General features: G+C 36.1%; 5 protein-coding genes across 6 annotated transcripts; 4 read left to right on the top strand and 1 right to left on the bottom strand.

Annotated features, from left to right (window-relative positions):
- The first annotated feature begins 1,513 nt into the window (after window positions 1-1,513).
- Window positions 1,514-8,587, top strand: LOC111695164 (transport and Golgi organization protein 6 homolog). Its single transcript, XM_023464378.1, has 9 exons — window positions 1,514-1,648; window positions 1,803-1,861; window positions 2,798-2,930; window positions 3,490-3,647; window positions 3,952-5,142; window positions 5,474-5,748; window positions 6,048-6,269; window positions 6,683-7,612; window positions 8,207-8,587. The coding sequence occupies exons 1-9, from the start codon at window positions 1,555-1,557 to the stop codon at window positions 8,349-8,351; spliced, it is 3,207 nt and encodes a 1,068-aa protein (XP_023320146.1). The 5' UTR covers window positions 1,514-1,554; the 3' UTR covers window positions 8,352-8,587.
- On the top strand, window positions 8,285-9,855 carry LOC111695179 (transcription initiation factor IIE subunit beta; the record flags this gene model as incomplete). The annotated part of the gene is made up of 3 exons (XM_023464401.1): window positions 8,285-8,368; window positions 8,778-8,966; window positions 9,716-9,855. Coding segments are annotated over exons 2-3 (324 nt in total), but the record flags the coding sequence as incomplete, so codon positions are not given.
- A 681-nt stretch (window positions 9,856-10,536) lies between these two features.
- On the bottom strand, window positions 10,537-10,896 carry LOC111695180 (uncharacterized). Its single transcript, XM_023464402.1, has one exon. It carries the CDS (start codon window positions 10,894-10,896, stop codon window positions 10,537-10,539), a length of 360 nt encoding a protein of 119 aa, XP_023320170.1.
- A 3,044-nt stretch (window positions 10,897-13,940) lies between these two features.
- Window positions 13,941-23,598, top strand: LOC111695165 (uncharacterized). Of its 2 annotated transcripts, none has more exons than XM_023464380.1 (8): window positions 13,941-14,594; window positions 18,045-18,351; window positions 18,408-20,322; window positions 20,586-20,700; window positions 21,032-21,318; window positions 22,043-22,272; window positions 22,439-22,522; window positions 23,259-23,598. In XM_023464380.1, the coding sequence occupies exons 3-8, from the start codon at window positions 18,595-18,597 to the stop codon at window positions 23,458-23,460; spliced, it is 2,646 nt and encodes an 881-aa protein (XP_023320148.1). In that variant the 5' UTR covers window positions 13,941-14,594; window positions 18,045-18,351; window positions 18,408-18,594; the 3' UTR covers window positions 23,461-23,598. The 2 variants fall into 2 exon arrangements, with proteins under 2 accessions (XP_023320148.1, XP_023320147.1); XM_023464379.1 differs by lacking the exon at window positions 13,941-14,594 and adding an exon at window positions 17,265-17,634.
- A 93-nt stretch (window positions 23,599-23,691) lies between these two features.
- LOC111695166 (glutamic acid-rich protein) lies at window positions 23,692-26,821 on the top strand. The gene is made up of 2 exons (XM_023464382.1): window positions 23,692-25,285; window positions 26,521-26,821. The coding sequence occupies exons 1-2, from the start codon at window positions 25,154-25,156 to the stop codon at window positions 26,722-26,724; spliced, it is 336 nt and encodes a 111-aa protein (XP_023320150.1). The 5' UTR covers window positions 23,692-25,153; the 3' UTR covers window positions 26,725-26,821.
- The last annotated feature ends 4 nt before the right edge of the window (window positions 26,822-26,825 follow it).

A 26,825-nucleotide genomic window follows, 5' to 3' on the forward strand; every position in this document is an offset into this window, starting at 1 on the left:
TGTAATGTAATATAGAAGTGTGTTTATGATCGAATAGTAAAAAGGTATCAATATTTTATAAAAAAAGGGGTTTTAAAGGGGAGTGCACAATGTTGCTAAGTGGTGGTCACAAAAATTTTTACTTGCCAAATGTGCCCCCCCCCCCCCTACAGAAATGCTCTCGTACGCCACAATATATACATTTATCATACAAACTGAAATTTGTGAATACATATTAAATACAATACATATCAATTTAAAAGATTAAATTAAAACATAATGATGAAAATTAATTATCTAAAGAAATTGGAAAAATTGATGCTATCTCATTTGGACTACTGCCGTTTGAACTATTGTTCATTTCAACTACTGCACGTGGGATCACGTGAGTAGTTTAAATGAACAATAGTTCAAACGAGTAAATGTATTGCTCATTTGAACTATTTTTTAGTTCATTTGAACTATTTTCATTTGAACTATTAAAATATTAAATTATAATGAAATAAACAAAAATAGTTCAAATGAATAAAAAAAATAGTTCAAATGAACAAAAAAATAGTTCAAATGAACATAAATAGTTCAAATGGACAAAAAAAATAGTTCAAATATACAAAAAATAGTTCAAATGAATAAAAAAATAGTTTAAATGGACAAAAAAATAGTTCAAATGAAAAAAAATAGTTCAAATGAATAAAAAATTAAGTTCAAATGAATAAAAAAAATAGTTCAAATGAACAAAAAAATAGTTCAAATGAACATAAATAGTTCAAATGGACAAAAAAAAATAGTTCAAATATACAAAAAAATAGTTCAAATGAATAAAAAAATAGTTTAAATGGACAAAAAAATAGTTCAAATGCACTTAACAGCTAACCTAACCTAGCCTATTTTTTTGTCCATTTGAACTATTTTTTAGTCCATTTAAACTATTTTTTTTTCATTTGAACTATTTTTTTTTCATTTGAACTATTTCATTTGAACTATTTTCATGTTCATTTGAACTATTTTTATGTTCATTTGAACTATTATGTTCATTCTGTGTAATGTTTATCTAATTAATTGTCATGAATATAACTTTATGAAGATTATAAAAAAAATTTTAAAACTGCAAATATGGGGTAGAAAAATAGTTAAAATGAGCAAGAAATGCGTTGATTTAAACTACAGGATATGACGTCATGTCAGTAGTTCAAATGAACAATAGTTCAAACGAACAATAGTTCAAACGTACCATAGTTCAAACGGAAGTAGTTAAAATGAGAATTCACCGAAAAATTTCAAAAATCAACATATTGAAGACGATTAGAAATATCACAGCATGCCCCGTAGTATTCTTACGTTTATTTCTGTTCACAACGCCTCGTGTAAAGCAGTTGTACTTGTATTACCCCCTCCCCTCTCCCCCCGCTAAGTATCCAATACATTGTGCCCATCTTTTGCCTGCATTCGAGGCATGTGGTGAAAAACAAAATTTTCAATATATATTATCCTAACCAATTATCTAGTATTGAATAATTTTTAATTAAACGGACAGTGCAAACATTTTATAATTCCAGGTGAAAATGTTTTCTGTCGATGAAGATTGAAGAATTGAATGAAAGCATGGATGAACTAAAGCGAGCCCATGAGTTGGTGGGGCTCCTAGTTACACCCACCACCGGTTCTACAGGCAAACAATATTCAAATATTAAACTGTGGTAATTTCCTAGTATACGATTATGTTTCTTAACTTAACCTAACCCGTGGCCGCAGCGCTCGGATCCTAGAGAACGATTTTTGGATATGTTAAATCCTAGTTTAATTTGAGAATATTGTGTATTAAGATCTGGAGCAATCTTTTCTTCAAGGTTTGATCAAGGAGAAAACCCTCGAATATTCCAAGGTATAAAATTCTTTTTAATTGCGTGTTCCAATCTAACCTTTTTATTTAATTTATAAAGTTTCTCATTTTTCCATTTGCATTAAAAGATTAGAGTTAATTTGTGGAAATGTCTTTTGTTTGTTCACAAAATCATTTTATCCAACGTAAAATCATCGTAAAAAAATATTTAAAATATGCGCATCCTACTAAATTGAAGAAAACAAAATTATTTCAAAGTAGGTTGGGGGGGGGATATGTATTTATTTTTTTGAAGCTACAGAACTACTCGCTAAGGATGACTCTTAAAACGACTTGTATTTCTTAATATATGGACTTATATNAATTCTTCAATTGATGATTTGGGAAAACAAAATGAACGTCAGATGGCAACTTAGGACATTCTCTTTGATACCATTTACCTTAAAATTGATTTTTTGATACTATTTAATTTATATTCCCCAATGTAATGAAGAAAAAAACCGCAATAAAAGCATGTTGTCTGGGAACTAAAAAATTTCATAAGGGGAAGGAAACTATTTTTTCGAGAAAATATCCCCCTGTCAGGAAAAGATAATTAATTTTACCCTGTTAACCACTGCTGAGGATCCATTTAATTTGATGCGGATCTGGATCCTGGATCCGCACTGGAAAAAAATGGATCCTGATCCATTTCATTTCTTTAAGAATTATTGACTTTTTTAACAAAAATTAATTTTCAAATTATTCGTTAAATTTTTTTCTCGCTTATTTTATCCTTAAACTTGATGAACTATGAGGAAATTTTATTATCTCTCTTTTTTTTTAGGAGTAAAAAAGTTTTTTTTGCAGTTTTTATTTGATATTTTTCCCCGTGGATCCGGATCCATGAATCCGCATATTTATGCGGATCCGGATCCAGGAAGCCAAAATCTTACGGATCCGGATTCTAAGCATTGCTGTTAACATAATGTTTTCTAGGCAGTGGATGGATCCCTGAAGTTAAGTGGAGATGTTGGGTTTGATTATGTTAGATGCTGCGCTAATGCGCTGGTCAACCTTAAGTTCCAGCTTATTCACGCACTGCAGGCAGACACTCATCAAGACAACAAAAGTAAGTTTTTAATACCTTTGGTTGAAATTAGCTTTGGTTTCATTTTAATTCGGACCGGGTCTCTCATAAATTCAAATAGGGCTCTTTTTCAGGTGGTAAAATTTGTGAGATATTCGATACGTTAGAATTTTTTTTTTCTTTTTTGCGAAGTTTTTAGATCAGGGATTCATCTAGGATCAATACCAAAACTATCAACATTTTTTAGGGACTAAATTGATGTCACTTTAAATATCCTCGTTTATAAAATCTTGAAATAATTAAACCCTTTAAAGACCGGAGGGTCTAAATCAATAAATAGTCCCCCCCCCCCCCCGAAGAAGTGTTAGTGTTAAGGTATAGGGTTACAATGCCTTAGCCCAATTTTCCCAGGTTTTTAAGGCCTCAAAAAAATGCCCAAAAAAGTGCCGTAAAATGTAATAAATATTATTCATACAATTGTCATCAAATCTCTTGAATTAAATGTATATTTTGATCGATAATTTGCCACTTGAAAATTGTAAAATGAATCGCTTTGACTTGTCTTCTCCATGCAAGAATAAAACTATTAATATTTCTCCAGATATTGGACTAGAGGCGGATGCTCTAAGTATATCCCAGCAGAAATCTGTCTCCTCCTTGCTAGAGATGATTCTAGCTCTGGGTGTTCTACCCAACATGCTCCAGGGGGTTGGATCTCCTCTACACAAACGTTCTCAGTTTCTACAGTTACTGCTACGGGTAGGTTTTATAGAAATATTCAGTGACTAGACTTAAGGACTGTTTTGTGCGTGTTTGTGTGTGTTCGTTTTCTGTCTACAAGGCTTGGCATGGTCAGGGCAGGAGGGCCGGGCCTGGGAAATCATTTTTTTTGTATACTTCTTTTTTGGAAATAATTTCTTAATTGCGTTAAAAAAAATGCTGTCGATCGGTACCGTCTTCATTTTAAATTTAAGTTTTTTATCCACTTCTTGTACTCACACTTTCCACTCCATGATCCACTATATTTGATTTTCATATCATTATTGATTTCTATTTTCAACAGGAGCTGCCGGAGAGAAGTATACTGGAGAAATATAAACAGCTCGTATACTCCCTGGATACTCTTCTTGATCTGAGTAAACACAGATCCTTCTCTACCCTAGTTCTAACCAAGCATATTGCTGATATAGTCGGAGCATTGGTGCAGATATCCTTCGCTCCTCTTATTAAACCAGCAGAAGAGGATCAGAAAGAAACCGCTGAAAACGTGTCTCCGTCAGATCTTCCAGATGTTGTGAATGACGTGACAAATAAATTCATCATGACTCCTGATTTGTTTGTCAGGTTAAGCGAAGATCAGGCAAGGTTTAGAAAAGAGTTGGAGCGTATCCTAGAGCGAAGTTATCAACCTAACCTAGTAAAAAATCTACTAGTTCTCCAAGGTAGCTCTAAGGAAAGCAAGGAAGGAGGAATCTCATCTCCACGTTGGTTCTCAAAGAAGATATCTGAACTTCTCACGGAAAGGCTTCTAGGTAAGTCCGGAGTTATTAATGTTATCCGTGGTGTTCTGGATATAGGAGGGGAGAGTATGGACTGGCAGAAAATAAGTTTAGTGGCTGGAGTCCTAGGTAATCCACCCAAAGGAAGTTACTCTTCAACTGAGAACTACTATCAGCTAATCTGTCCTCAAATACTTGATTTACTGAATCATGAAGACAAGGTTTATCAAATGATTGCTTGTGCTTCTATTAAGACAGTCGCGGAGCGTTCTTTGATCCTATCTCGGAGATATCTTCTCGACTTTCTCATGGATCCGTTCACCAGACTAACTGAGTCGGAAGAGAAAGGTTTGGAAGTTACAGAACTAGAATTGGATGACTGTCTCAAATCTTTATTCAAGATTTTCGTCATCGGCAACGATCCGTGTCTCATGTTCCTGATGCACCTTGAGCCTATAATCTTACTACTCCTGGAGCTTCACACTAAGATTGCGTTTTCTCCGAGTCATCTCCGGGATCCTGTCAAACAGATTTTACTCCGATATCTCAAACATCTAGACACCAGCACTGCTGTTAATGTTCTCAGAGCTTTCATTCTTTGTGAGATTCCGTCCGACGGAAAGTCTAGGATGAAACTATTACACAAGGAACTCATCTTTGTGTTGGGAGATGAGGGCGGAGTGAGGACGGAACGCAGGGTTGAATCCGCTCAGAGCTTCACCGTTCTAGATGACGAGAAATCTATAATACTGCAGGTTAGTTTTAATATTAATTTTATCTGATCAAAAGTTATAGATTATTTTATTTCTTTTTCTTTTAAATCTCATTTCTAAAGTGTTCGGATTTTTAGCTGTGAAAATTATAAATTTTGTTTTGTTCCAGTCAAATGAATTTTATAGCCGTATTTTTTATTAACGGGGGCGGATGAAATTTATGACCATATTTATCCAAGAATGGCTAGGTATTTGAACCTTAGAGGGTGTTACTTTAATATTCGACAAGTATATTAAAGGTTAAATAAATTTTGATTACCTTAACCCCATTCTTTTTTCTTAAATAATAAATTTACCGAAAAAAAAATTTCAGGATATGCTAGATGAGCTGAAGGATCGCAAACTCAAGGTGGATTTCTACCTCAAGCTCATGTCGGATCTAACTGGTATTGTTGGTGAGTCTGAAACTGAACCTGAGCTACCTGAACCTATACCTGGAGAAGATCTGGAAACCCAGCTGCACGAGCTGGAGTCTACTCTAGACTCTGCTATGCATCGGATGCGGAGAAACTTAATGGTGATTCGTCTTCTTGGACTGCTCTCCGAGGACCAGGGACTACAGGACGATCTTCTCAAGGAAACCAGCAGGTTTGTCTCATTAGTTTAAAAGCCGAAAGTTTGATTTGATTTGGATATTTTGCTGCCTTCATCTGGATCTAAGGAGTATATAATAAACCAAAACCTGCTAAAAAAACTAAAAAATTAAGCGAAAATTTTGCGTGTGAAATTTCAGATTTCGAATTTGTAGCTTGTTTAAGGAATTGTCTAATGATCACGACCTGGGCTCCAACCTTATTTTCAGGGCGGATCCAGGATACGGATTCGCATCCAAATGAAATGTAAGTAGTACTTAAAAATGTCGCGGTATTACGACCATTTTGTTGCAGGATGATTTTGTTTATCGGAGCAACACTGAAACGAGGCGCCATGATGGTAGGAACCGGTTCTACTCCTGAAACCCTGGTGGCGCAGAGTTTAAATATGGCGCTATCTCTGCTCTCTCTTCACCTAACCCAGGCTAGTGTTAGTACTGAGGACTGGGTGAGGATGCAGGATTATGTTTCTGATCTTCAAGTTCTCTCATGCTACCCGGATACAAGAGTTGCCAGGTTAGATCAGAGTAATAATTGCCTCAAAATGTGGATTTGTGCTATTTTCCAAACAAATTATGTTAAATGATAAATCATTCTTCGAGCATTATTTATATTAATTTTTTTTCACAAAGTAGAACAGAAAGCCAAAACTTGTCATTTGCTTTATAATCGTCTTCTACTCCTCTAATCTTCAAAATGAATACCCCTCTTAACTTGGGAAAAGGCAAATCTTTTGTTTTTATTTTATGAGAGGGGGGGGGGCGGGGGAGGTGAATTTAATTTTTGGCCCTGTTAACATTTAGAGAAATGTATTCTTATAGATGTCAAATTTCTAATTTATAATTGGCAGTTTCTGTTTATTTTAATAGCATAAATTTATTGCTTTATTTAAATGTTTTTCTCCCGTTTTTAACTTATCTTTAATTCAGGATTGCTGAGCAGTTGCACCGCCTGGTGGCAACACATGGAACTATTATCACGGAAACAAACAACATCAAGAACCAGACTAAACGTATTGAGGAAGAAACTGCCAAGATAAAACTTAAAACACAAGAGATGAAGGGAATACAAAAGGAATCTGAGAACAAGCAGATGGATGAGAAGAAAAAAATGATAAAGGAGAAAGCAGAAGAGCTTAAAAAAGCGAAAGAGAGACGAAGGCAAGGATTGAAGGAAGAAGAAAAAGAGTTAAAGATAATGGAGGATAAAAGGGGAATGAGTGCGTATCAGTGTTCACTTTATGATATTGGTGACCCGGTGCTTCCTGTGCGTGGGCACGGATTGATTGAACTGTGCGGATTGGTGGAGAGGAAGGACAGAGAGACCTTAGAGAACATAAACAAGGTCGGAGAACTGTTCTCTGTGAGCCTGGAGGACGAGGATACGTATATCTATCTATCAGGGATAAACGGTTTAGTTGCTACAGCCAGGTTCAATACGGAGCTAGTCCTGGATACTCTGACAAGGGAGTACACCACGGTAACTCAGCGAACCCACCTGGAGGACCTTGTCGAGGTTAGGACTAAGATTGGCGAGGCCCTGGTCCGTGTCACCAAGGAGTTGGGAGATGTGACCCCAAAATATAAGAATATTCTTCTCAATGCGTTCTTCTCCGCCGCTAGCGATCCGGATGAGTTGGTTCGAGCCTCCAGTTTATCCAACCTTGGAGAAGTGTGTCGGAACCTGAGGTTCAGCCTCGGTCCTATTACAGGCGAGCTCCTGGTCTACCTGGAGGCCTCCTCTAGGGATGCTAGTGCTCAGGTGAGAAGAGCTGCTGCCCTGGTTCTACACATGGTACTGGAGGGACTGGGTAGAGATGTTTTTACTGTTCTAGAATCCGGGATCAGAGATATTCACAGGTACTCAATATTTTATAGATGTTCATTTAACATTTGTATCGGGGAACTTAAAGGTACTGTTGTGATATCAAGTGATCCTCCATTAAAAAAGGGACATTCCCGATTCACAACGGTATACTTCAATTAATGCCTTTTTTACTCAATGAGGAAGATCGTTGTTTTTCTAGCTCTTAATTGATACATTTTAACTACGGTGGTAGGCGATTATATCATTTCAATGAAGGCTACTTTCAACTTTAATTTTGATTTATATGAAGCTTTTAAACAACAAAGTAGGAAACCAAGAGAAGTTTTCAATTAAGAAGCTTCTCTTTAATTTTATGGTAACTTTAAATTAGAAAAAAAACTGTTCACAATGAAAACGTGAATAAAAAAGTCGTCTTGATTATATTGATATTATCCCCTACCACCGTATGTTCTGAGAAAGAAATTATTTTATTCCGCTATCAGCTTCTTAAGGGTACCTTTGTAAATCGGACGCCACTCTAATAATTAAATTCATTAAAACTGTGTTATTTGTCCCTTCTAGTGTTATTTCAAGTGCCAAATTATATATCTTCTGCGTTTATTAATGTTAACAACTATTTTATCCAGGAGCCTACGTCTAAGACTGGGAGTGGAAACTGATGATGTAGCGCTGATTCATCTAAACCTGGCTTTGGATCAAATAGATCAGATTGTTCGGGATCTATTCACAGCAGCAGCTCATCCTCAGCAGAAGATATTTGTTATTGATTAATCTTATCTTGTTATACGGTAATACTCAGTTTTTCTCCGACCGCCATTTATTTTCTTTGAATCTCAGATTATATTTCTAGTGCCTTAAACCAAAGTTGTCTTCCACTTGTTAACGCGACGAAAAAAACCATTTTTTAAAATTCTTTTTTTATAATCTTCAAATGTTTAAGTTGTAGCTATTTATTTAAGTAACTTGTAAGATGGGTATATATTTAATAAATGTTTCGACTAATTAAAGAGGTTATATTTCTTAAAAAGGTTTGAAAATTTGTTGGCTTCAATTTTAAATTTCCTAAGCAAAAGTCATAAATGATATTTTTGGGATGCGTTATGAAATTTTATAATGAACTTTTTTTCTTAGCTTCTATGAATGCTCCGACCTCTATTGTATACAAATTTATCTATTCTAGTCAACACTCTGTTCCAGACAGAATGGACGCAGCCCTTATAGCGGAGAGGGAGGCCTTCAAGCGGCGGGCTATGGCAGTCCCCACCGTGGAGAACAAGAAGAAGAAGACCGAGGATTCGAAGAAGTCTTCAGGATCTATGAAACCTCCAAAGGGAGGATCCTTCAAATCATTCGGAGCAGGATCTCAATACAAATTCGGAGTTCTAGGTATTATATACTGCTTAATCTGAAAGGGAGTGAACACACAATTTCAATTGACTCCATATATTAAGGTCCATGTCTAATCACAATGGTACCTTTTAAAGTTTTCTCAGGTTATGAAGGAATGAGAATTCTTAATTTTCAGCATAAAAATTGAGTTTGTTGAATTATGGCTGCTGATTTCTGCTTATAAATCATGGATTTAAATGTCAATTAGAAAAAATCGCACATTACATTACTCAATAGGATAAAGAATTAAAAGTAGTTGTGAACCGGTCATGCTCCTCTCAATATGACAAACCACTTAAAAGTACGTCAATGGTCCTTAAAATCTTTTGGTCTATTCTTTTTAAGTCTTACCAGTGCTCAGGATCCAATTTAATTTTGATATGTATCCGGATACGGATTCTGGATCCGCACTGGATTCGGATCCAGGTCATTTCTGTAAGATATACGGAATTTTGTTTAACAAATTAATGTTCAAATTTTTGTTCAATTTTTTTCGTTTATTTTTATCCTAAAACTTGAACCATTCAGAAATGATAAATTTTTATAATCTCATTTTTTCAAACGTTCAGATTTGGGTTTATGGAGTAAAAAATTTTTTTTTTTCAGTTTTGGTTTTTATTTTACCTTTTGGATCCGGATCCGTATATCTTCATATTTTTGCGGATCCAGATCCAGGAAGCCAAAATCTTGTGGATCTAACGGATCCGGATCCTAAGCACTGCTTAAAATAAAAACTTTTATTCCAGCTAAAATCGTACGACACATGAAGCATCGCCACATGGAGGGAGAGGACCATCCTTTGACCCTGGACGAAATTTTGGACGAGACGAATCAATTGGATATTTCAGGAGCAACCAAGCAGTGGTTAATGTTGGAAGCTTTAGGTACAATATTTTTTCTTTTTTCCCTGCGTAAAATATAAGTTTTTTTTTGGCAAAAAGAAATTCTTTGCAAGCTTGCGAAGGAACCAAATTTATTTAAATTTGTGGAACGGCGTTAACATTATGAACGTTTTCTAAAAAAAAATATTTTAGTTTGAAAGAATTTTATGAAGTTATAATTGAATGTGGAGAAAAAGGTTGTGACTATTGACCATAGTGACCGCAAGGGTGAGTTGTTCCCCCGGTCTGATTTTTCTTTTTTCATTAGTTAGATATATGATATATATCAGTAAATATAATTTATACCATTAAGAACTTCTTGGAGGTTGGAAAAAGTATGGAGTAAGTTGTTTGAAAATGTTTAATTCAGAAGTATTTTCTTCCATCAAATTGCTTTGAATTTTCAGTAAAATGTGCGAAATTTCGGGTAAAAATCCGCGAAATTGTCAAAATGTTGAACTGTGTAAGCATAAAACAGGTGCATTATAGGTCACAATTAAGTTAGAAGACTCTGAATCTGAAAGATTACTTCTGCGATTGAAACCGAAATCAAATGCTTCAATTGGAATCAGTTTAGTGTAGAAGCAGCTAACTATTCGATACTTAGATACTTCTATGTTGACTCCTAGAAATCCAGGTAGGATTATAACAGGAGCTACAGTGTGGTCCTATAAAGCATCTTTGGTTTAAATGATGGTGTCCAATCCATCCTTGAATGATTTTACAGTCTTGCTCTCTTTCAGTTCAGTTGGCAATCTATTCCAGGGTTCAATAACCCTGATTGAGAAGAAGTTGCTCCTTATTTCAGGCCTTGCTTGCCTCTTAACTAGGTTCAAATGATAAGCAGATTGTCTTGTTCGTCTTGAAGGCTCATTCCCAACAGTTTCAAACCATAAACTGCTATCCACACGGTCAAACCCCTTGAGAATCTTAAATGTTTGGATCATATCAAATCTTCTCCGTCTGGTTTCAAGGGTTTGCAGACCTAGCTCCTTAAGTTTTTCTTGATAGTTCCTCCCTTTCAGACCGGAAACCATCCCTACCATTCTTATCTGTATCTTTTCTAAGAGTTCTATATCACCTTGAGTCCAGGGTGTCCAGACAGGAACTGCAAATTCTAGATGTGGCCTAATATATTGTTTGTAGAGTCTCACAAAAATATGCCTGTCTCTATAGGTGAAAGCCCGTGTGATCTGGCCAAGAACATTTCTGGCTTTTTTTGCTTCCTCTTTACATTGTAGTCCAGGTCGCAAGTTTTTTTGGGTAATAATTCCAAGATCAGTTTAATGATCAACAACTGTGAGATCAGCCCCCCTCATGTTGTAGACATGCTCAGTGTTGTTTCTCCCTATGTGAAGAACCTTGCACTTGGCTGTGTTGAAAGCCATGCCCCAAGTGTCTGCCCAGACCACCAGTTTATCAAGTGCTTCCTGAATATGATGATGATCTTCCTGTTGATGACTCAGTTTTGTGTCGTCGGCAAATTTACTAATTATCATATGGTTATCCGTGCAACCATCAATATCATTGATAAAAACGATGAATGCAAGTGGGCCAAGAACCGATCCCTGAGGAGAAACTTAATGGTGATTNAATGTTTTTAACAGGGAAAGCTGGGTTTCTTAAGCTAGTGGAAACAAATATTGTAATCTTATTTTAAGGGAATCCTGCTGTTTTTCGCGGATTTTTAATTTTCAAAAAATCCAAGAAATTCCAGTCCCCCAGAAGTTCTAAATTGTAAAAATGATATGATTTATACTAACATATATCTAACTAATCTTGAAATAAAAAATCAGACCCGGGGAAATACTTACCTTGGCGGTCACTCTGGTCAACAGTGCATGAAGTATCTTCTTTTGAATATTATCTTTAACTCTACGGTTTAGTTCTAGGTAAATTGAATGAATTGTTATTATTCAGGAAGTAACCCAAAGATCGAGGTCACGGAGGACCAGAGATATCAGTTTAAACCTCCGTTCAAGATCCGGAATAAGAATGCTCTCCTGAAGTTATTGAAGAAAAGAGATCTCAACGGCGAAGGAGGAATTATGTACGATGATGTTTGTGAGAGTTTACCCAAAGCAGAAAAAATTGTTCAGACGCTGACAGGAGACGGAAAACTTGTACAGGTATTTTAAACATCGGGAATGGGGGGAGGGGGCTTCCAAAAAAATGCCAAATATTTTAACTAGAAGGATTAAATTATTTACTTATGTTTACTAGATCATCAAAACTAGGTTAATGGTCATTTATAAGGACACAACATTAACTTCAGTTTTCTAATTTTTCTTTTTCTATTTAACACGAATTTTTATTGCGGATCTTTTGGCATTCATGTCTTACTTGGATGTGTTGCCCTTCTTGATCTGAACCTATTTTAGATCTTACGACCCTGTGATAAGAAGAAAGTATTATTCTACCACGATCATTCAACAGATATAGAACTAGAAGGAGAATTCATTAAACAGGTTATTTACCTGTTAACGAGTGAGGGATACATATTTTCATGAAAAATCATCCTAAAATTTTATATTTTTCTGCGTTGTTGATAATTTTTAATGATTTTATTTGCAAAATTAGGGGAAACCTAAGATTTTAGGGGGTGAAATGAATTTTTGGGCACGCACTTTTTGAACTGGTAAAACTTCAATTTTCTCAACGTTGTAATGTCTGATGCCTAATGGCACCCTTTAGACCTGTGTTAGTATTGTTTTTCATAAAATTCAATATTCTCTTTATTCTATATTAATCTGTATTGGAAGGAAGTTCAGGAAATCCAGGAAATTATTTGATTTTCTTTATCAGAATCTGAAATGGTTGAAGGGTACCGTTGGTAACATTGCATGTCAAGCTTTCTATTGAGGAGTACTTATGTCTACAGTCCCCTGTAAACATAATAAATTAATTGATATCAAAAAGTTATCTAGTTTTTCGGAGATCTTAGCTTGTGAAGGTTTTAGTAATAAATTAATTTTGTTTATTTGGTAGTGGAGATCTGTATCGGTTGATGGACTAGATATGGCAAAGATTGAAAGTTATCTCGACAAACAAGGAATTCGATCCATGCAGGTAGGTCTTTTGTACTATGAACAAGAAAGGACAGATAAGACGGATTTAGACATAGACAGGGGTTAGTAACAGGGCTTAGTCAGGACAGGGCATATCCAGGGACAATACTTGTCCAGGGACAGAACTTGACCAGGGACAGAACTTGACCAGGATCATAACTTATCCAGGATCAGAACTTGACCAGGATCAGAACTTGACCAGGAACAGAACTTGACCAGGGACAATACTTGACCAGGGACAGAACTTGACCAGGATCAGGACTTAATCAGGATCAGAACTTAACCAGGATCAGAACTTGACCAAGGACAGAACTTGACCAGAGACAGGACTTATCCAGAGACAGGACTTATCCAGGGACAGGACTTATCCAGGGACAGGACTTATCCAGAGACAGGACCTATTCAGAGACAGGACTTATCCAGGGACAGGACTTATCCAGGGACAGGACTTATCCAGGGACAGGACTAATTCAGGGACAGGACTTATTCAGGGACAGGACTTATTTAAGGACAGGACTTATTTAGGGACAGGACTTATTTAGGGACAGGACTTATTAAGGGACAGGACTTATTCAGGGACAGGACTTATTCAGGGACAGGACTTATTCAGGGACAGGACTTATTCAGGGACAGGACTTATTCAGGGACAGGACTTATTCAGGAACAGGACTTATTCAGGAACAGGACTTATTCAGGAACAGGACTTATTCAGAGACATGGCATTTCCAGGGACAGGACTTGTCCAGGGACAGGATTTATCTAGTGACAGGACTTAACCAGGAACAGGATTTATCCAGGGACAGGACTTCTCAATTATCAAGGGACATGAATCGTATTCAGTAAAACAGGGCCAATATTAATTATATCCTATCCTGTAGGACCAAGGAGCGAAGAGGGTAACAATGCCTAAGAGAAAGAGAGGACAAATGAACCGGAAGAAGAGAGGGCCAAAGGACAACGAGCATCTAGCGGACGTCCTGGAGGACTACAGTGAGATGTCCGCGAGCAAAGCGGACCGTTAATATTAAAATTCCTGCTTTATTCATTACGTCATTAAATTGTATAGATGTATATAGTAGTTTGTCTTTACTTTGTGGAACTTTCGATTCAAAACGTCTCAAATCAAATTAAGAAGCCAGGGATTGTCCAATACCTTCCTGATGTGACCGGGGTATGCCACCATAATCCCTTCCAAATCAAGGATTTTCTGCCTAGCGTTGGAATCTTGACCAAATTTGATCCATGATACCGGCCCCCTTCCCCGTGTATATTCCATTTTATTTTGCTTTATTGTAAATAAGTTGGTCTGACCGGGGTATACCAATCCCTTCCAAATCAAGGATGTTAAGCTTGACACAGTTTAAGTCTGACGTCGGACTCACGAATCAAATTTGAGCCATGATAGCGGTCTGTACTCATTCCCTCGGTTTCTATGGATGTAAATTTAATTTTGTTTTGCTTCTAGTGCATAAGTTTGTCAAACATGATTCAGTATCTATAGTTGAATCCAGGGATTTGTATATATCCCGTCCTAATATCATATCTGTGATAAATAATTAGTACATTGTTTTGTAAATAATCTGCAATTAATTATTATTGTTTTAATGTTTAATTTCAGATCTTCTTGTAAAGTGTTAGACAATGCGTGCTAAGTGGAGAAAGAAGCGTATGCGCAGGTTCGAGTTTTAAATTTTCATTAATAGATGGACATACGATTAAAGTTAACGAACAGAAATTTAAGATAACTAACAAATTTGAGATTATAAACATAAAATTATGATAATAAGGTTACGAACATAAGGTTAAGATTATGAACATAAAATTAAGATTACGTACATATAATTAAGATTACGAACATATAATTATGATTGAGATAAGATAATAAAAAGATCATGAAAGATCCCTAACTTGGGATCCCCAGACCGTTAAGATTACAAACACAAAATTCAGATTACAAACAGAACGTTAAGATTACGAACAGAACGCTAAGATTATGAACATTAAAATAAAATAACCAACATAAATTATGATTACAAACAGAACGTTAAGATTACAAACATGAAATTAAGATTACGAACATAAAATTATGATACGAACAGAACGTTAAGTTAACTAACAGAAAACATAAGGTTAAGATTACCAACATAAAATTATGATTACGAACAGAAAGTTAAGATCACGAACATAAGGTTAAGATTACAAGTATAAAATTAAAATTACAAACATAAAATTAAGATAAGTCTTCTCCCTAGGGTGTAAACCCCGTGGATACGTTGTTTCAACGGCTGGGAGCGCCGACCCCTATTTCATTGAATGATGGGTTGTCCTTTAATAATAATAATAATGAACATATTTTTACTATTTTTTAATTGGGATTGAATCTTTCTAGATTCTAAATTGCAAGTGTTGGAATAAATTTAGGACTGGAGGGGTGGGAAGAGAGAGAGATATGAGAGAGAGAGAGAAAGAGAGAGAGATATGAGAGAGAGAGAGATATGAGAGAGAGAGAGATATGAGAGAGAGAGAGATATGAGAGAGAGAGAGATATGAGAGGGTTGGATTGGAGTAATAGAATGGATTAAATCAGTTATTTAATTGGATTGAATTAATGGGTTGAATTAATTAATTGGATTGAATTAGATGACTCGTTTGGATTACATGGATTTAATTGAATTTTGTTCAGGCTAAAGAGGAAGAGGAGGAAGATGAGGGCAAGGTCCAAGTAGATCAATCTGTCGTGATCACTTCTGAAGCTGATGCCATCCTCAAGCTGATCATCATCCTCTAGCTGATCATCGTCCTCAAGCTGTTGAATGAAACCTATTGATGGTTGTGATTAATAATCGTTGAATGTTTCAGATTGTAAAAGTGAATAAGAATGAGAGCAAAGTGGCGTAAGAAGCGTATGCGCAGGTAGTTTTGATCGGCAGTTTTTTCTTGATCGAACTAGTATTTAAACTATTGGTTGACCCTAGAATAATGAAAATTAGAATTGGCGAAGAAAGTAAAAATTCTTCAGTTTTTTAGGTTTAAGTTTTAATTAGTTTTCTTTAGAGTTAAGTTTCAATTCACAAAGAATGTTAAAATTTCTAAATAAAAAAATTACTGATCGGGTCATACAGGGTTTCTCAATAACTATGGGAATTGAGATACGACTTGAAAATCATCTTCGATTTCTTAAATGATAAATGACAAAAAAATGTCAAAATAAAGACTCAACGTCTCGTGAGCTTTTGAAAATGTAGATTGCCTTCTTTATATCTTCAATCTTGACGGAGATATTGAACCATTGAAAGATTTCGTTGTGATTTTTAAGATGGACAGCTTTCTTAATATTCCGTCAATCTTGAAGCTGCAATTATGGTTTACCACATTTTGTAATTCCTAAGATTAGTTGTCTTAACTGGAGTGCTACAAAAAATGTGTTCACGTAGCATATCTTTAAACATGACCCTTCTTTTTATAAACAGATATTTTCCGATTCACAACGGTACCATCTCTAATACTTGTTAAAGTAACCTGCCGATTTCTGATTTCAGATAGTGGTTAAAGGGTACTGTTGTAAACCGGACAATTTACTCTTCTTAAAATGAAGGGTCACTTAACAAGTGACAATTGTCACCGAGTTCATAGATCATAATTTGAGTTTGTAATACAATGTTTTAATTTAGGCTAAAGAGGAAGAGGAGGAAGATGAGGGCAAGGTCCAAGTAGATAAGCTCCGTTCCAGACTGAAGTTGGATATCCGTTCTGGATATCTGGCTAAGCTCCGCTCCAGCCTGCAACTCTTCAATTCCACCGTCTGATTTCTAGAATTGTTTTATGATAACGAAATGACAAATTTCTGTTGCATTTAATTCTACTAAATTTCAGATTTGACGATCTCAGTTCACCGGACTGAGAGAAGAAGTTAAAATGAACGCCAAACTGTTGATCCCGGCTTGTCTTCTTGTTATCTTCGCCATGATCCCCTCCGGGTCCAGCATCCAGTGCCATCAGTGCTCCAGCTACACGGACGTCCACTGCGACGATCCGTTCTATTACGAGGACAACAAGGGAGTAGCAAAGACTACCGAATATCTGAAAGACTGCCCTAACGATGGTAAAGATTATTTCTGCAGGAAAATCTTCCAGAATGTTCGCGGGGATACCCGTGTAATTCGTAGCTGTGGTTGGGAGAAGCATGAGAAGGGAGATTGCTACTCCACCGTCCTTGAAGAGTACAATACTTATGTTTGCAGCTGTGACACGGACGGATGCAACTCCGGGTCCATGTTCAGCTTGAGCAGTCTAGCCGTCTTCTCAACCCTCTTAGTTGCTTTCATCATGCAGTAAACTTCTCTTGTTGTAAACTTTTATCGTGGAAACCTCTTTTGGGGTGTGTAATGTTACATTGATTTGGATTTCCTTCCCGAGACCAAATGGAATCTCAACCCTCCCTCTAGTACTTGACTGTTTCATTTTGAATCTTCAAAAAATTCATATTTTTAAAATTTGAGTTTCCATCCCTCTCGGCCCAGCCCCGTGTGTGGAGAACATTATACACCCCTTCAACTTTTTTATTTCACCAACATTTTGTCCTCATACTCAAAACCTTAACAATGCTCAAATTTCAAGATAGAAAGGAAATAATTTGGATTAATTTTTAATAAATTTCAGATTGTAGAAAAGGTTTGGGACAATGAGAGCAAAGTGGCGTAAGAAGCGTATGCGCAGGTATTTATAACTTAGTTCCTAAAGAACAAATTTTAAAGTGACTGTACGTGTAATTAAGTGACCCTCTATGCCAAAATGTCCTCTCTGATTTTCAACGGTACCTTTAAAAGCTTTTTTTAATCCAAGTATGAATTAGATATCAATGGTTTTGTTTCTTTTAACTGTTTCCTTTCATATACGGTTTCTCTGCGAAAGTGGTTGTGCATTCCTTGTTCATAAGAAACTATGGAGAAACTCGCAGGAATAAAATTTTTGAGTCAGTAAAACGACGATATCTTCTACTTTATTTATTTGATTAAAGGGTTAAAAGGTATCGTTGTGAATCTTTGCATGGAGGGTCCCTGTTAAAATTACGCTTGTGTGCAGTCCCTTAAAGGAATAGAAATTTTCATTATGTTATTCTGTTACAGGCTAAAGAGGAAGAGGAGGAAGATGAGGGCGAGGTCCAAGTAGGTTCCCTACCTATCCTGCTACTCAATCAGATTACGTTTAGAACCTACGGCAGAAGAAATCGATTGGAACTGGCGGAATCGGCTAAGTGCAGATGCTGATCTAGAAGCAGGGGAATCCGTGATTATTATATTTTTTTTGCGGATTTTAGTTGTTAAATTTAAATTAATTACGCAATTACAAACCTGTTTTTATTTCAGATAAAACACGGTGTGATTTATAATCACTTGTGAATTTTTAATCATCTTATCCAGTTATTACAATAAGGTAAAACAAACAAATAATTAACTGGAATGTCGTCTTTATATCCTTTTGTTTATTAGAATGATTGGAAACTTGAGTTCGCGCATCCAACAGCTGACCTTGTCCTGTTTCTCCTATCCCGCATCTTTAACAGATCCTAAAGATTTACAATTTTGTTGGCAAGGTGGCAGGTAGCAATTTTGATATTGCATCAGCCAAGAACTATTTCACAATTATTGCATCATCAGTTTTATAGCAAAGTGAAGAATGTCAACAAGACGAGCAAGGATAAAGGTTGCGCCCAACCTATCCAGCTCCAGGAGTAAAAATAGGACAGATAACCAAACATGTAAAGATTATGGAGTGAATGCTAAAATCGTACAAATTCAGCCTGTGATAAAGAATGGGATTACTACAAGAAATTGTCTTAAACCTCCTCTTGCGTTAACCCCACCCCCGTCTTTGCTCTATCAGACTAAAATTTTGACCCAAGAACCCCCTACACATCATGTGCTCAATCAGCCTCCTGCTAAACCTCTATTCCAACCTCAACTTATTACTCCGTCTGAACCCCCCAACCAGCCTGAACTGCAACCCCCCAGCCAGCCTGAACTCTCAGAACCCCCCATCCAGGACTCGCTCCCTGCAATTCAACCCTCTCTGGTAACACTCCTCACACCTCCCCCAACCCAACGCTCCACACTCGACCAAGAGACTGAACCTCCATCCTGTCCGCTCTCCCCAGAATCACAAACCACTGAGCTTTTATCCTCTAAATGTCCTCAGACTTCTGAAACCTCACCCTTGCCCGCTCATAAGCCTGTCTCTGTAAAGGAGGACGCTAAATCTAGTTCTACAGGAACATTTGTTAACGGAAAATATATCAGTAAGGAAACTGTAAAAGAAAATAAGGAAGTCGCCACCCTGAAACCTGTGAACAGCCCTCAACAAAATGGTAAACCTCCCAGTGCCACAATGAGGAAGTTTCTTGGAAGAAACAAGTTTAAACCCAATCTTTTCACGCGAGCAAAACCTACAATTGAAGATGCAACTCGAAGAACTAGAAAATCATCAGTTGGAGACTCTTCTGAATCTAACCATGTACTCGGGACCAGAAAAATCTCCACAGGAGAGAACAACAACGAACCTGAGACAAGATGTCGTAAGGTTTCATTCTCCGACAGGGACGAAGTATACGTCGAACCAAGACCAGCTCTATCGAAACTTAACAGGAAACAACTGCGTTCAACCTCTGGGTCAAGTTCAGGAGACGAAATAAATTCTCAACCTAATGCAGAAATTACCCCTGAGGTTTTAAGTCCTGTTCAGAAATCAAGAACGCGACGTATTTCAGAATCCCGTCAACCCTTGGACAAACTCAATCTTGGACTGAAAAGAAGAAAGGTAGAGTCGAAACGTAGATTTTCTCAAGGAGTACCGGGCCGGCATAAAATGACAATGTTCGATCTGATCTACTACAACCCTGACAATGGGACGGAGATGGTATGTGACGAAGCTGAACCTACTGAATGTATATCTCGTAAAATTGATCTCAACGAGAGTGTGGATAATCCTGAACCTGAGAAAGATGAAGAGGATTCCCTCCCTGTACCCCAAGTCAAGGTTGGGATTAACGGTGAGATAATACTTGATGAATCCAGTACTGTACTGGAAACTACAGCAGCTAAACGTGCTAAGGAGGATTTAAGTCAGATCCCTCTAGTGGTGGAAAACTGCAACAAGTTCACTAACTACGGAACCTGGTCTAAAAAGAGAAGATACAGTGACTGGAGTGAGAAGGAAACGTTTAGATTCTACCGAGCTTTGTCTATCGTTGGATCAGATTTCTCTATGATGGAATCTATGTTCAAGAAGAGAACAAGACAGGAGCTCAAACTCAAGTTTAAGAAGGAAGAGAAGGTGAACGGACAGCTCGTGGATAAATGTCTTAAACAGATGGGACAGTATATCGATATAGAAGACTTTATGGGAGAGGTAATATTTTATTTCAATTTATGTCTTAGCTTGATATATTTTCTTTTCTTAAAATTTCACGAGTTATATTTTAATTTGATATTTATTTAAATATTTCTTTATACCAAGACAACAACTTATGGTTACTTTAAAGCTTTCTTTTATTATGTTCTTTATTTTTTAATGGTTGAATTTCAGAGTTATGGAGTTACCACTATCCCACTATAGCAGTTGACCCAATAAATCTAAATGGCTAAATCCAATATTATTATTATTTTGTGCAGGATACTGAGGAGGAGGATGAGAAGGTTGACCGTCCTGAGCGTGGAAGGAAGAGGAAGGGAAGATTATCTGCCAGAAAGAAACATTCAACCCGAGGACATTATGAATCCTCCTCAGGTTAGTAAATAACCCTTATCATGGCAAATTTTGCCATACGCAGGGGTTTTAGCTTTTTAAATTTTGTTTTAAATGGTTAAATTTACCAATTTATAAACTAATTTTTAAGTAAAAGTATGGGAAATTTGGCGCTCGGGGTGGGGGAGTTAATTCTACTAAATGAATCCTCTTTTCCTAGCCTAAATCTTGTTAAGCATTCATTGGTATATTTCTAAAATCTATCACAATCCTTTCTTGTATTTTTTAACATGGTTGAAAACTGTCTTATTGTTAAGAAAATAAGTGACGTTTTGTGGAAGTTATTTGTGTTAAAAATATTAAAATGTTTAAGGTGGCGAGGAGGCCGATGTAAGTGAGACTAGTCGCTCCCCCGCCTCACGGACACGTGACAACAAGAATAAATCTCGCAAGAAGATAAAGGTTGACCCTAAACCTCTGAAATCTCCGCGTGTCGACCCTGTAGCAACTCCGGAGATTCATCCTGAGATTCCTGAACCTACGATTACAAGTCTAGAGAAGTTGCCGGGTGTTAGGTTTCCTCCGGCCCTGCTCGCCGCTAATCCTGGTCTTGCCGGGGCAAAGCCAGGCAGTCTTGTGGTTGTTGCCTCGCCATCCAAGGTAAACACTTAAATACATACAGTGGTGTTCTAGAAAAAAGTGGATTATTATGGTTTATTTTGAAATAACGTTGAGGATTCTTCATTTTGTAACCAAATTATTTTACAGGTTTTATATTCATTTTCTCAGAAATTACTAAAATTTATTTATTTGAATTCGAGATTTAAGTTACACACAGGGGTGTATATTAGTTGTGAGACTCATATTTTTGCCCCCCCCCCCCTTCAGAATCGTATTTATTCCCCAAATCCACAACTTAAAAAACGGGTATATTTTACAGGTATTTGAAGCCCGCTTAATCTGTGTGGGGGTGCCCTTTTTGGTTTTAAGTAGTAAAATTGAGCGTTTTGATGCCCTAAAAAGGTCAACTTCAAGTTTTATAAATCATTTCTGATACAGTTTTTTTATTTTGTTTTATTTTGTGGTTTTTTCCTTTCTCCCTTTTCCCTTCCCCCTTTACCCTTTTCCCTTTCCTTTTGCCACTTTTCCCTTCCCTTTTGCCACTTTTCCCTTATAATGGAAGCTCATATTTTTGCCCCCACCCCCGGGGGTAACAGAAAAATATACACCCCTGGTTACGTAACAGTTTGGTCTGATGTTTTTTCAGGCATTTTATTAATTTTTTTCTCTGGGACTAAATCGAAAAAATAAGTACTTTGAAGCGCAAATAAATGTGATGCACATATCTGAAAATTAATTTAAAAACTGCATTTTTGTATTCTAGAATGATCCGAACGCGCAGATGTTGCACGTTTACATGGTGTCCGATAAGAAGAAGAAAGAAAATCCTCTGCTGACCCCCGGGCATATTAGTCCACCTCCCTCTCGCATTCGCTCCCTAGATCCTGGACGTCTTTCTATAGATCCGGCTGTAGTCCGAGCAGTGGATAGGAAGCGGACGAGTGCTGAAAGGACGAACAGGATTACAGACATTAGTCCTGGCTCTGTTTACAGGTAATATTTATAAATTTTTGTTTAATGAATTGTAAAATATTCACAGAAAAATAGAATTAAATTGAGGAAATAATTAAAATTTTTGAACTTTTTTTCTATCCATAGCATCTTTCTTTTTCTGCCATCAGAATATAAAAAAGTTTTTATAATTATTGTTTTGTTTTAGACGTCAGAGAACCCTGAGCGAAGGAACAATGATCTCACCAAGCAGACTGAGAACTCTTTCAGCGACTATCCGAGACGACGCAACGTAAGTAATTTCTCTGTCCAGAGCCCGCGATTTAAAAGCTTTGACTAAGGTCATAATTTCTTAGGCTGGACTTACTAAGTTAGGCCAATTAAAATAAAACTGACATCGGTTGGTTTTAGTGGAGGGCTTAATGTTCTAACCATGCAACTTTAATCCGAAAGCCCAAGCCGTAAATAAGGCCCAACGGCAGCTTAGACCTGAGCTGTATTTTCCCGAATTTTTTAAATCGCGGGGCAGTTCATTAAATGATTTACGATATAATAAGAATGAGTTTAATTGGTTTAAAATTAGTTTCAGTTTTATTTGATTTTCTCGTTTTTGTTTCTCTCTTCATCGAATTCTTTGATGGTGAACCAGCATCTACATTTTTAACATTATTATCTAGTTTTTATTTAATTATTGTTTTTCATTAACGAGAAATATTACTTCAAAGAAAGTTGCCGATGAACAATGTATAATCTTGCCAAAATCTAGTCTTTCAACCATTATGTAGCTATATCTAGCCAAACGGCTGAACCGAATTGGCCGAAATTTTTTTGAGGGAACCCATGGGAACCGTGGCCCGGGAGTAAAATCGGCTAAAATATTCGAAATTTTTTTCTTCTAAATTTGAACTTATCTTCTTTAAATTCGATTTTTTTTAAGTCCGCGGGCAACGCCCGGTACTTCAGCTAGTTTCAGATGTTCATATAGTTTATCAAAGATACAAAAAATAATTCTTAACTTCATTTTTTAGACTGGGGGAGACTTATACAAGAACCCGCAAATCTGGAAGTTCATCGGAATTCAGTAATGAGGTTCCTGAATCTGGTACAGCAACTCCCGGATCAAGCACAGCAACTCCCGGATCAAGCAGCAGTATTCCCGGATCAAGAAGCAGTACACCCGGATCGAATGAAGATCCTAATGCTCCTATTGCTCGTAAATCTAAGCCATAGTAAAATCTTTCGTTTAAATTCACTCTGATAAAATACCAAAAAATGTATAAAATTATATATAATATTATCTGTTCTGGATTTTCTAGTTAAGATTTCATCTGTTTGATTAATGTGGAAATAAATCTATATTAGATTTTATATAATATGTTAAAAACATGGATAAAAGGAACTTTGAAAAATCAATTCTGTTGTAAAGGACTGAAAATAAAACCTATTAGAGCTTATGATTTCACTCCTGGACCTTGAAGGGTGTCCTTGGGACACCCTTCAAGGTCTAGGAGTGAAGTAAAGCTAGTTTACTATATTATCTTCATTACGAATTATAGTAGATTTAATGGTTTCAATTGATAATTCAAATTAATTTATCTTTTTAAATTTTCCAAATAGTTTTACGGTCCCTTTAATATTGGTGTCATATAATGTCAAGTGGATAATTCATAGAAACTTAGGATATTCTATATATGTTCTGAAAATACATCTCTCTGATCCTGAAATGTTCAAATTTTCAGCTGTTCTATATATATATATATATACTATATATATGTTAAGTGTAAATTTCCTTTGGACCTGGGTTATTATGTATCTGTGACTGAATTTTCCTAGGAACTGAGGAAAAGATGGGAAATGTTGGATCAGAGAGCCAAGATGAAGCCAAGGGAAGAGTAGAGAAGGAGAAGTACCTAATGGCTGTGCTGAAGTAAAACCAAACTTCCAATTGAACTCGTCATCAAATTCTGCTATCGGAATTGATCTGATATTTGTTTTAAAAATGTTTTCAGTCGGAAACCTTTTTCAAATAAGGAATTTAGATTTAATGTGATTAATAGAAGTTTAAATTTCTTTATTCTAATTTGACCATTTTAAAAGAATATTAACTGTTATTTGACCAATTATAAAGGAAAATGCTAAGTTAAAGTTGTGAAAATTAAAGTAAAAATGGTGGTGGCTCGTGGCTGCCGGAAGAGAAAAAAGCTAATATGTGGCATGGAAGGGGAAATAGTGGTGGCTCATGGCCGCCTGCCTTCCCCCGCTCTTTACGTAGCTTCTTTCGGTTCATTATTCATGTAGCTTCTTTTCAGTTATTATTCATGAAGCTTCTCTTCGGTTTATTATTCATGTAGCTAAAATTTTTAGTTTGTTATTCATGAAGCTTTTTTCCAGTCTTCTATTCATCACATCGATTCAGCCTGAAGATTATTATTCATATAGCTTCTTTTCATTTGTTATTCACGTAAATTCTTTTCGGTTTATTATCTGTGTAGCTTCTTATCAGTTTATATTCTTGTAGCTTCCTTTAGTTAATTATCCATATGAAGATCATAGTTCAGCGCCCGCGATTTAAAAGCTTCGGGTTGAGTCGTAATTTCTTACACCCGGCTTTAAGACCCAATCTTAGGCTCAACTTTGACGACAGCTTGTGTCACGTGATTGACAGCTACAAGATCTTAGGCTCCACTTAGGAGTTAGGCCCAAAGAAAATAAAAACCGACCTTGGGTGGTTTTAGTGGAGAATAAGGCTCTCATAAAAAACTATTTCTTCAATGAAAATCCGCCAAATAGAATATTAAACCTGTTTTTGAACTCAACTCGGGAAAATAAGATGCCGTTAGAACCCGAAAGCTCAAGCTGTAAATAACGCCCGACGGCAGCTTATGATAAAAAATTAATATTTTAAGGCTTAGCTTTGATTAAAATGAATACCGTAGAGAAGAAATTATCTGCCTTTGACTTTGATGAAGAAAGTGAGGAAGATGAACTTGATGAACTTGAATCAGATCTTGAGCGGGAACAATCTGACAATGAACTAGAGGAGTCGGATTCTGAGGTTTATTTTTATTATAATTAATATTTCATTTAAAAATGTAAGACTATGTTAATGGGAGTGACCGGCTATGTAAGGTAGTTGAACTGAGTATGCAGTGTTGTGGAAAACTTCTCTCGGATTCATTTGAGGCAGATTAAATTTTTTGAAGATAAAGATCTGTAAATCCTGAGTTTGAGTGCAAATTCGACGTTCAAAACTCCTACTTTGGTGGTGGATACGTTTTCAGAATTAGTTTTGTTATAATTATTAAATAACGACAACGAAAAATAAAGTAAAAATTATACAGTACTCAGATTAGATGGTTAGGAACGTATTTTTCAAAAGAAAGGAATTAACTCTTTGCAACAAACTCTGATTTTCTAATCCCTATATCTTTGGATTCCAACGTCGTAAACCTTTGAAATTTCAAACTATGACTTTTGTTAGATCAAAAAATATAAGTTTGAAATATCAAAGGTTTACGACATTGGGTTCCAAAGATATTGGGATTAGAAAATCAGAGTTGTGGCAAAGAGTCAATTCCTTTGTCAATAAATCAATGCTAAAATCGATTATTTCGTTTTCAATATTAAATTGAATTTCTAATTTTCTTTGAATTTATTCGCAAATGTCTTCAAATGTCGTCTTTTCAATAATAATTCTAGAAAATCTGCGAAAACTTTGTGAATAATGTGAAACCAGAATAATGAGTATAGTAGAAACTAATAATTGAACAAGATTACTTATTTTCGATGATAAGATTAATTTTTATTTTCTCAACATGTTCCTATACATGACATCTGTAGTTTATTGTAGAACTTTTTTACATTTTATGTCGTCGTTATTTAATAATTAAAAAAAACTAATTACACGAATTGATCACATTTTAAACGTAAATTAATTAAAATAAAAGATAGGAAATTAGATGTCGTCTTTTCCAGATTTAGGGGTTTTTCTGTCACAATAGCCCTGAGGCAGAAGACCAAATGAGTTACGCACATGGTGAGCAAATTTTGTATCGTGAAAAAGTGCGCAGAATAACAGACAGAAAAAGCCTGTTCTACGCCGACTGCGCGTAACTCCTCATGGGCTTCTGCTTTAGGGTTTTTGTGAACGCAAAACCCCTAATTCTTGAAAAGATTACATCAAGTGTCCTTTCTGTTATTTTAATTATTCTATGGTTAGATACTTTTAAGAGATTAAAAGAACTAATGTTTTCTTCATCGGCATATTTCACAAAATTATTTTCTGTTCAGATCAGTCCTGTTGAGCTGTTTATAAAGGAATTCTTTAAATGCGATGAAAACGAGGATGATCCCAATGATCTGGAGGATTCGGAGGATGATACTTGTGACCTTGATGTGTCGGAGCCTCGGAGGAGTATTAGAAACCACGCAGAGTACATTCATTGTTCACTGTTTAGTGAGTTCAGTCCACAATGCAATATAACCAGAAAATAACAATGTAAATTAAACCAAAACATTGCATTCAGGTTGCTAACATTTTGTGACACTTTGTGCGTTTGCCAAAGTTATGTCTTATAAATCTTGAATATGTTGTA

The sequence above is a fragment of the Eurytemora carolleeae genome, unplaced genomic scaffold (assembly GCF_000591075.1).
Source record: "Eurytemora carolleeae unplaced genomic scaffold, Eaff_2.0 scaffold196, whole genome shotgun sequence".
Taxonomy (NCBI): Eukaryota; Metazoa; Arthropoda; class Copepoda; order Calanoida; family Temoridae; genus Eurytemora; species Eurytemora carolleeae.

Excerpts from the sequence above, each read along its gene's own strand:
- LOC111695166 (XM_023464382.1), top strand. The coding sequence starts at position 25,154 with ATGAATACCGTAGAGAAGAAATTATCTGCCTTTGACTTTGATGAAGAA. Across the intron at positions 25,286-26,520 it reads TAGAGGAGTCGGATTCTGAG|ATCAGTCCTGTTGAGCTGTT; the intron begins GTTTATTTTTAT and ends TTTTCTGTTCAG.
- LOC111695180 (XM_023464402.1), bottom strand. The coding sequence starts at position 10,896 with ATGGTAGGGATGGTTTCCGGTCTGAAAGGGAGGAACTATCAAGAAAAA.
- LOC111695165 (XM_023464380.1), top strand. The coding sequence starts at position 18,595 with ATGTCAACAAGACGAGCAAGGATAAAGGTTGCGCCCAACCTATCCAGC. Across the intron at positions 22,273-22,438 it reads AGTCCTGGCTCTGTTTACAG|ACGTCAGAGAACCCTGAGCG; the intron begins GTAATATTTATA and ends GTTTTGTTTTAG. Across the intron at positions 22,523-23,258 it reads ACTATCCGAGACGACGCAAC|ACTGGGGGAGACTTATACAA; the intron begins GTAAGTAATTTC and ends TTCATTTTTTAG.
- LOC111695164 (XM_023464378.1), top strand. The coding sequence starts at position 1,555 with ATGAAGATTGAAGAATTGAATGAAAGCATGGATGAACTAAAGCGAGCC. Across the intron at positions 5,143-5,473 it reads AGAAATCTATAATACTGCAG|GATATGCTAGATGAGCTGAA; the intron begins GTTAGTTTTAAT and ends AAAAAATTTCAG. Across the intron at positions 7,613-8,206 it reads GGGATCAGAGATATTCACAG|GAGCCTACGTCTAAGACTGG; the intron begins GTACTCAATATT and ends TATTTTATCCAG.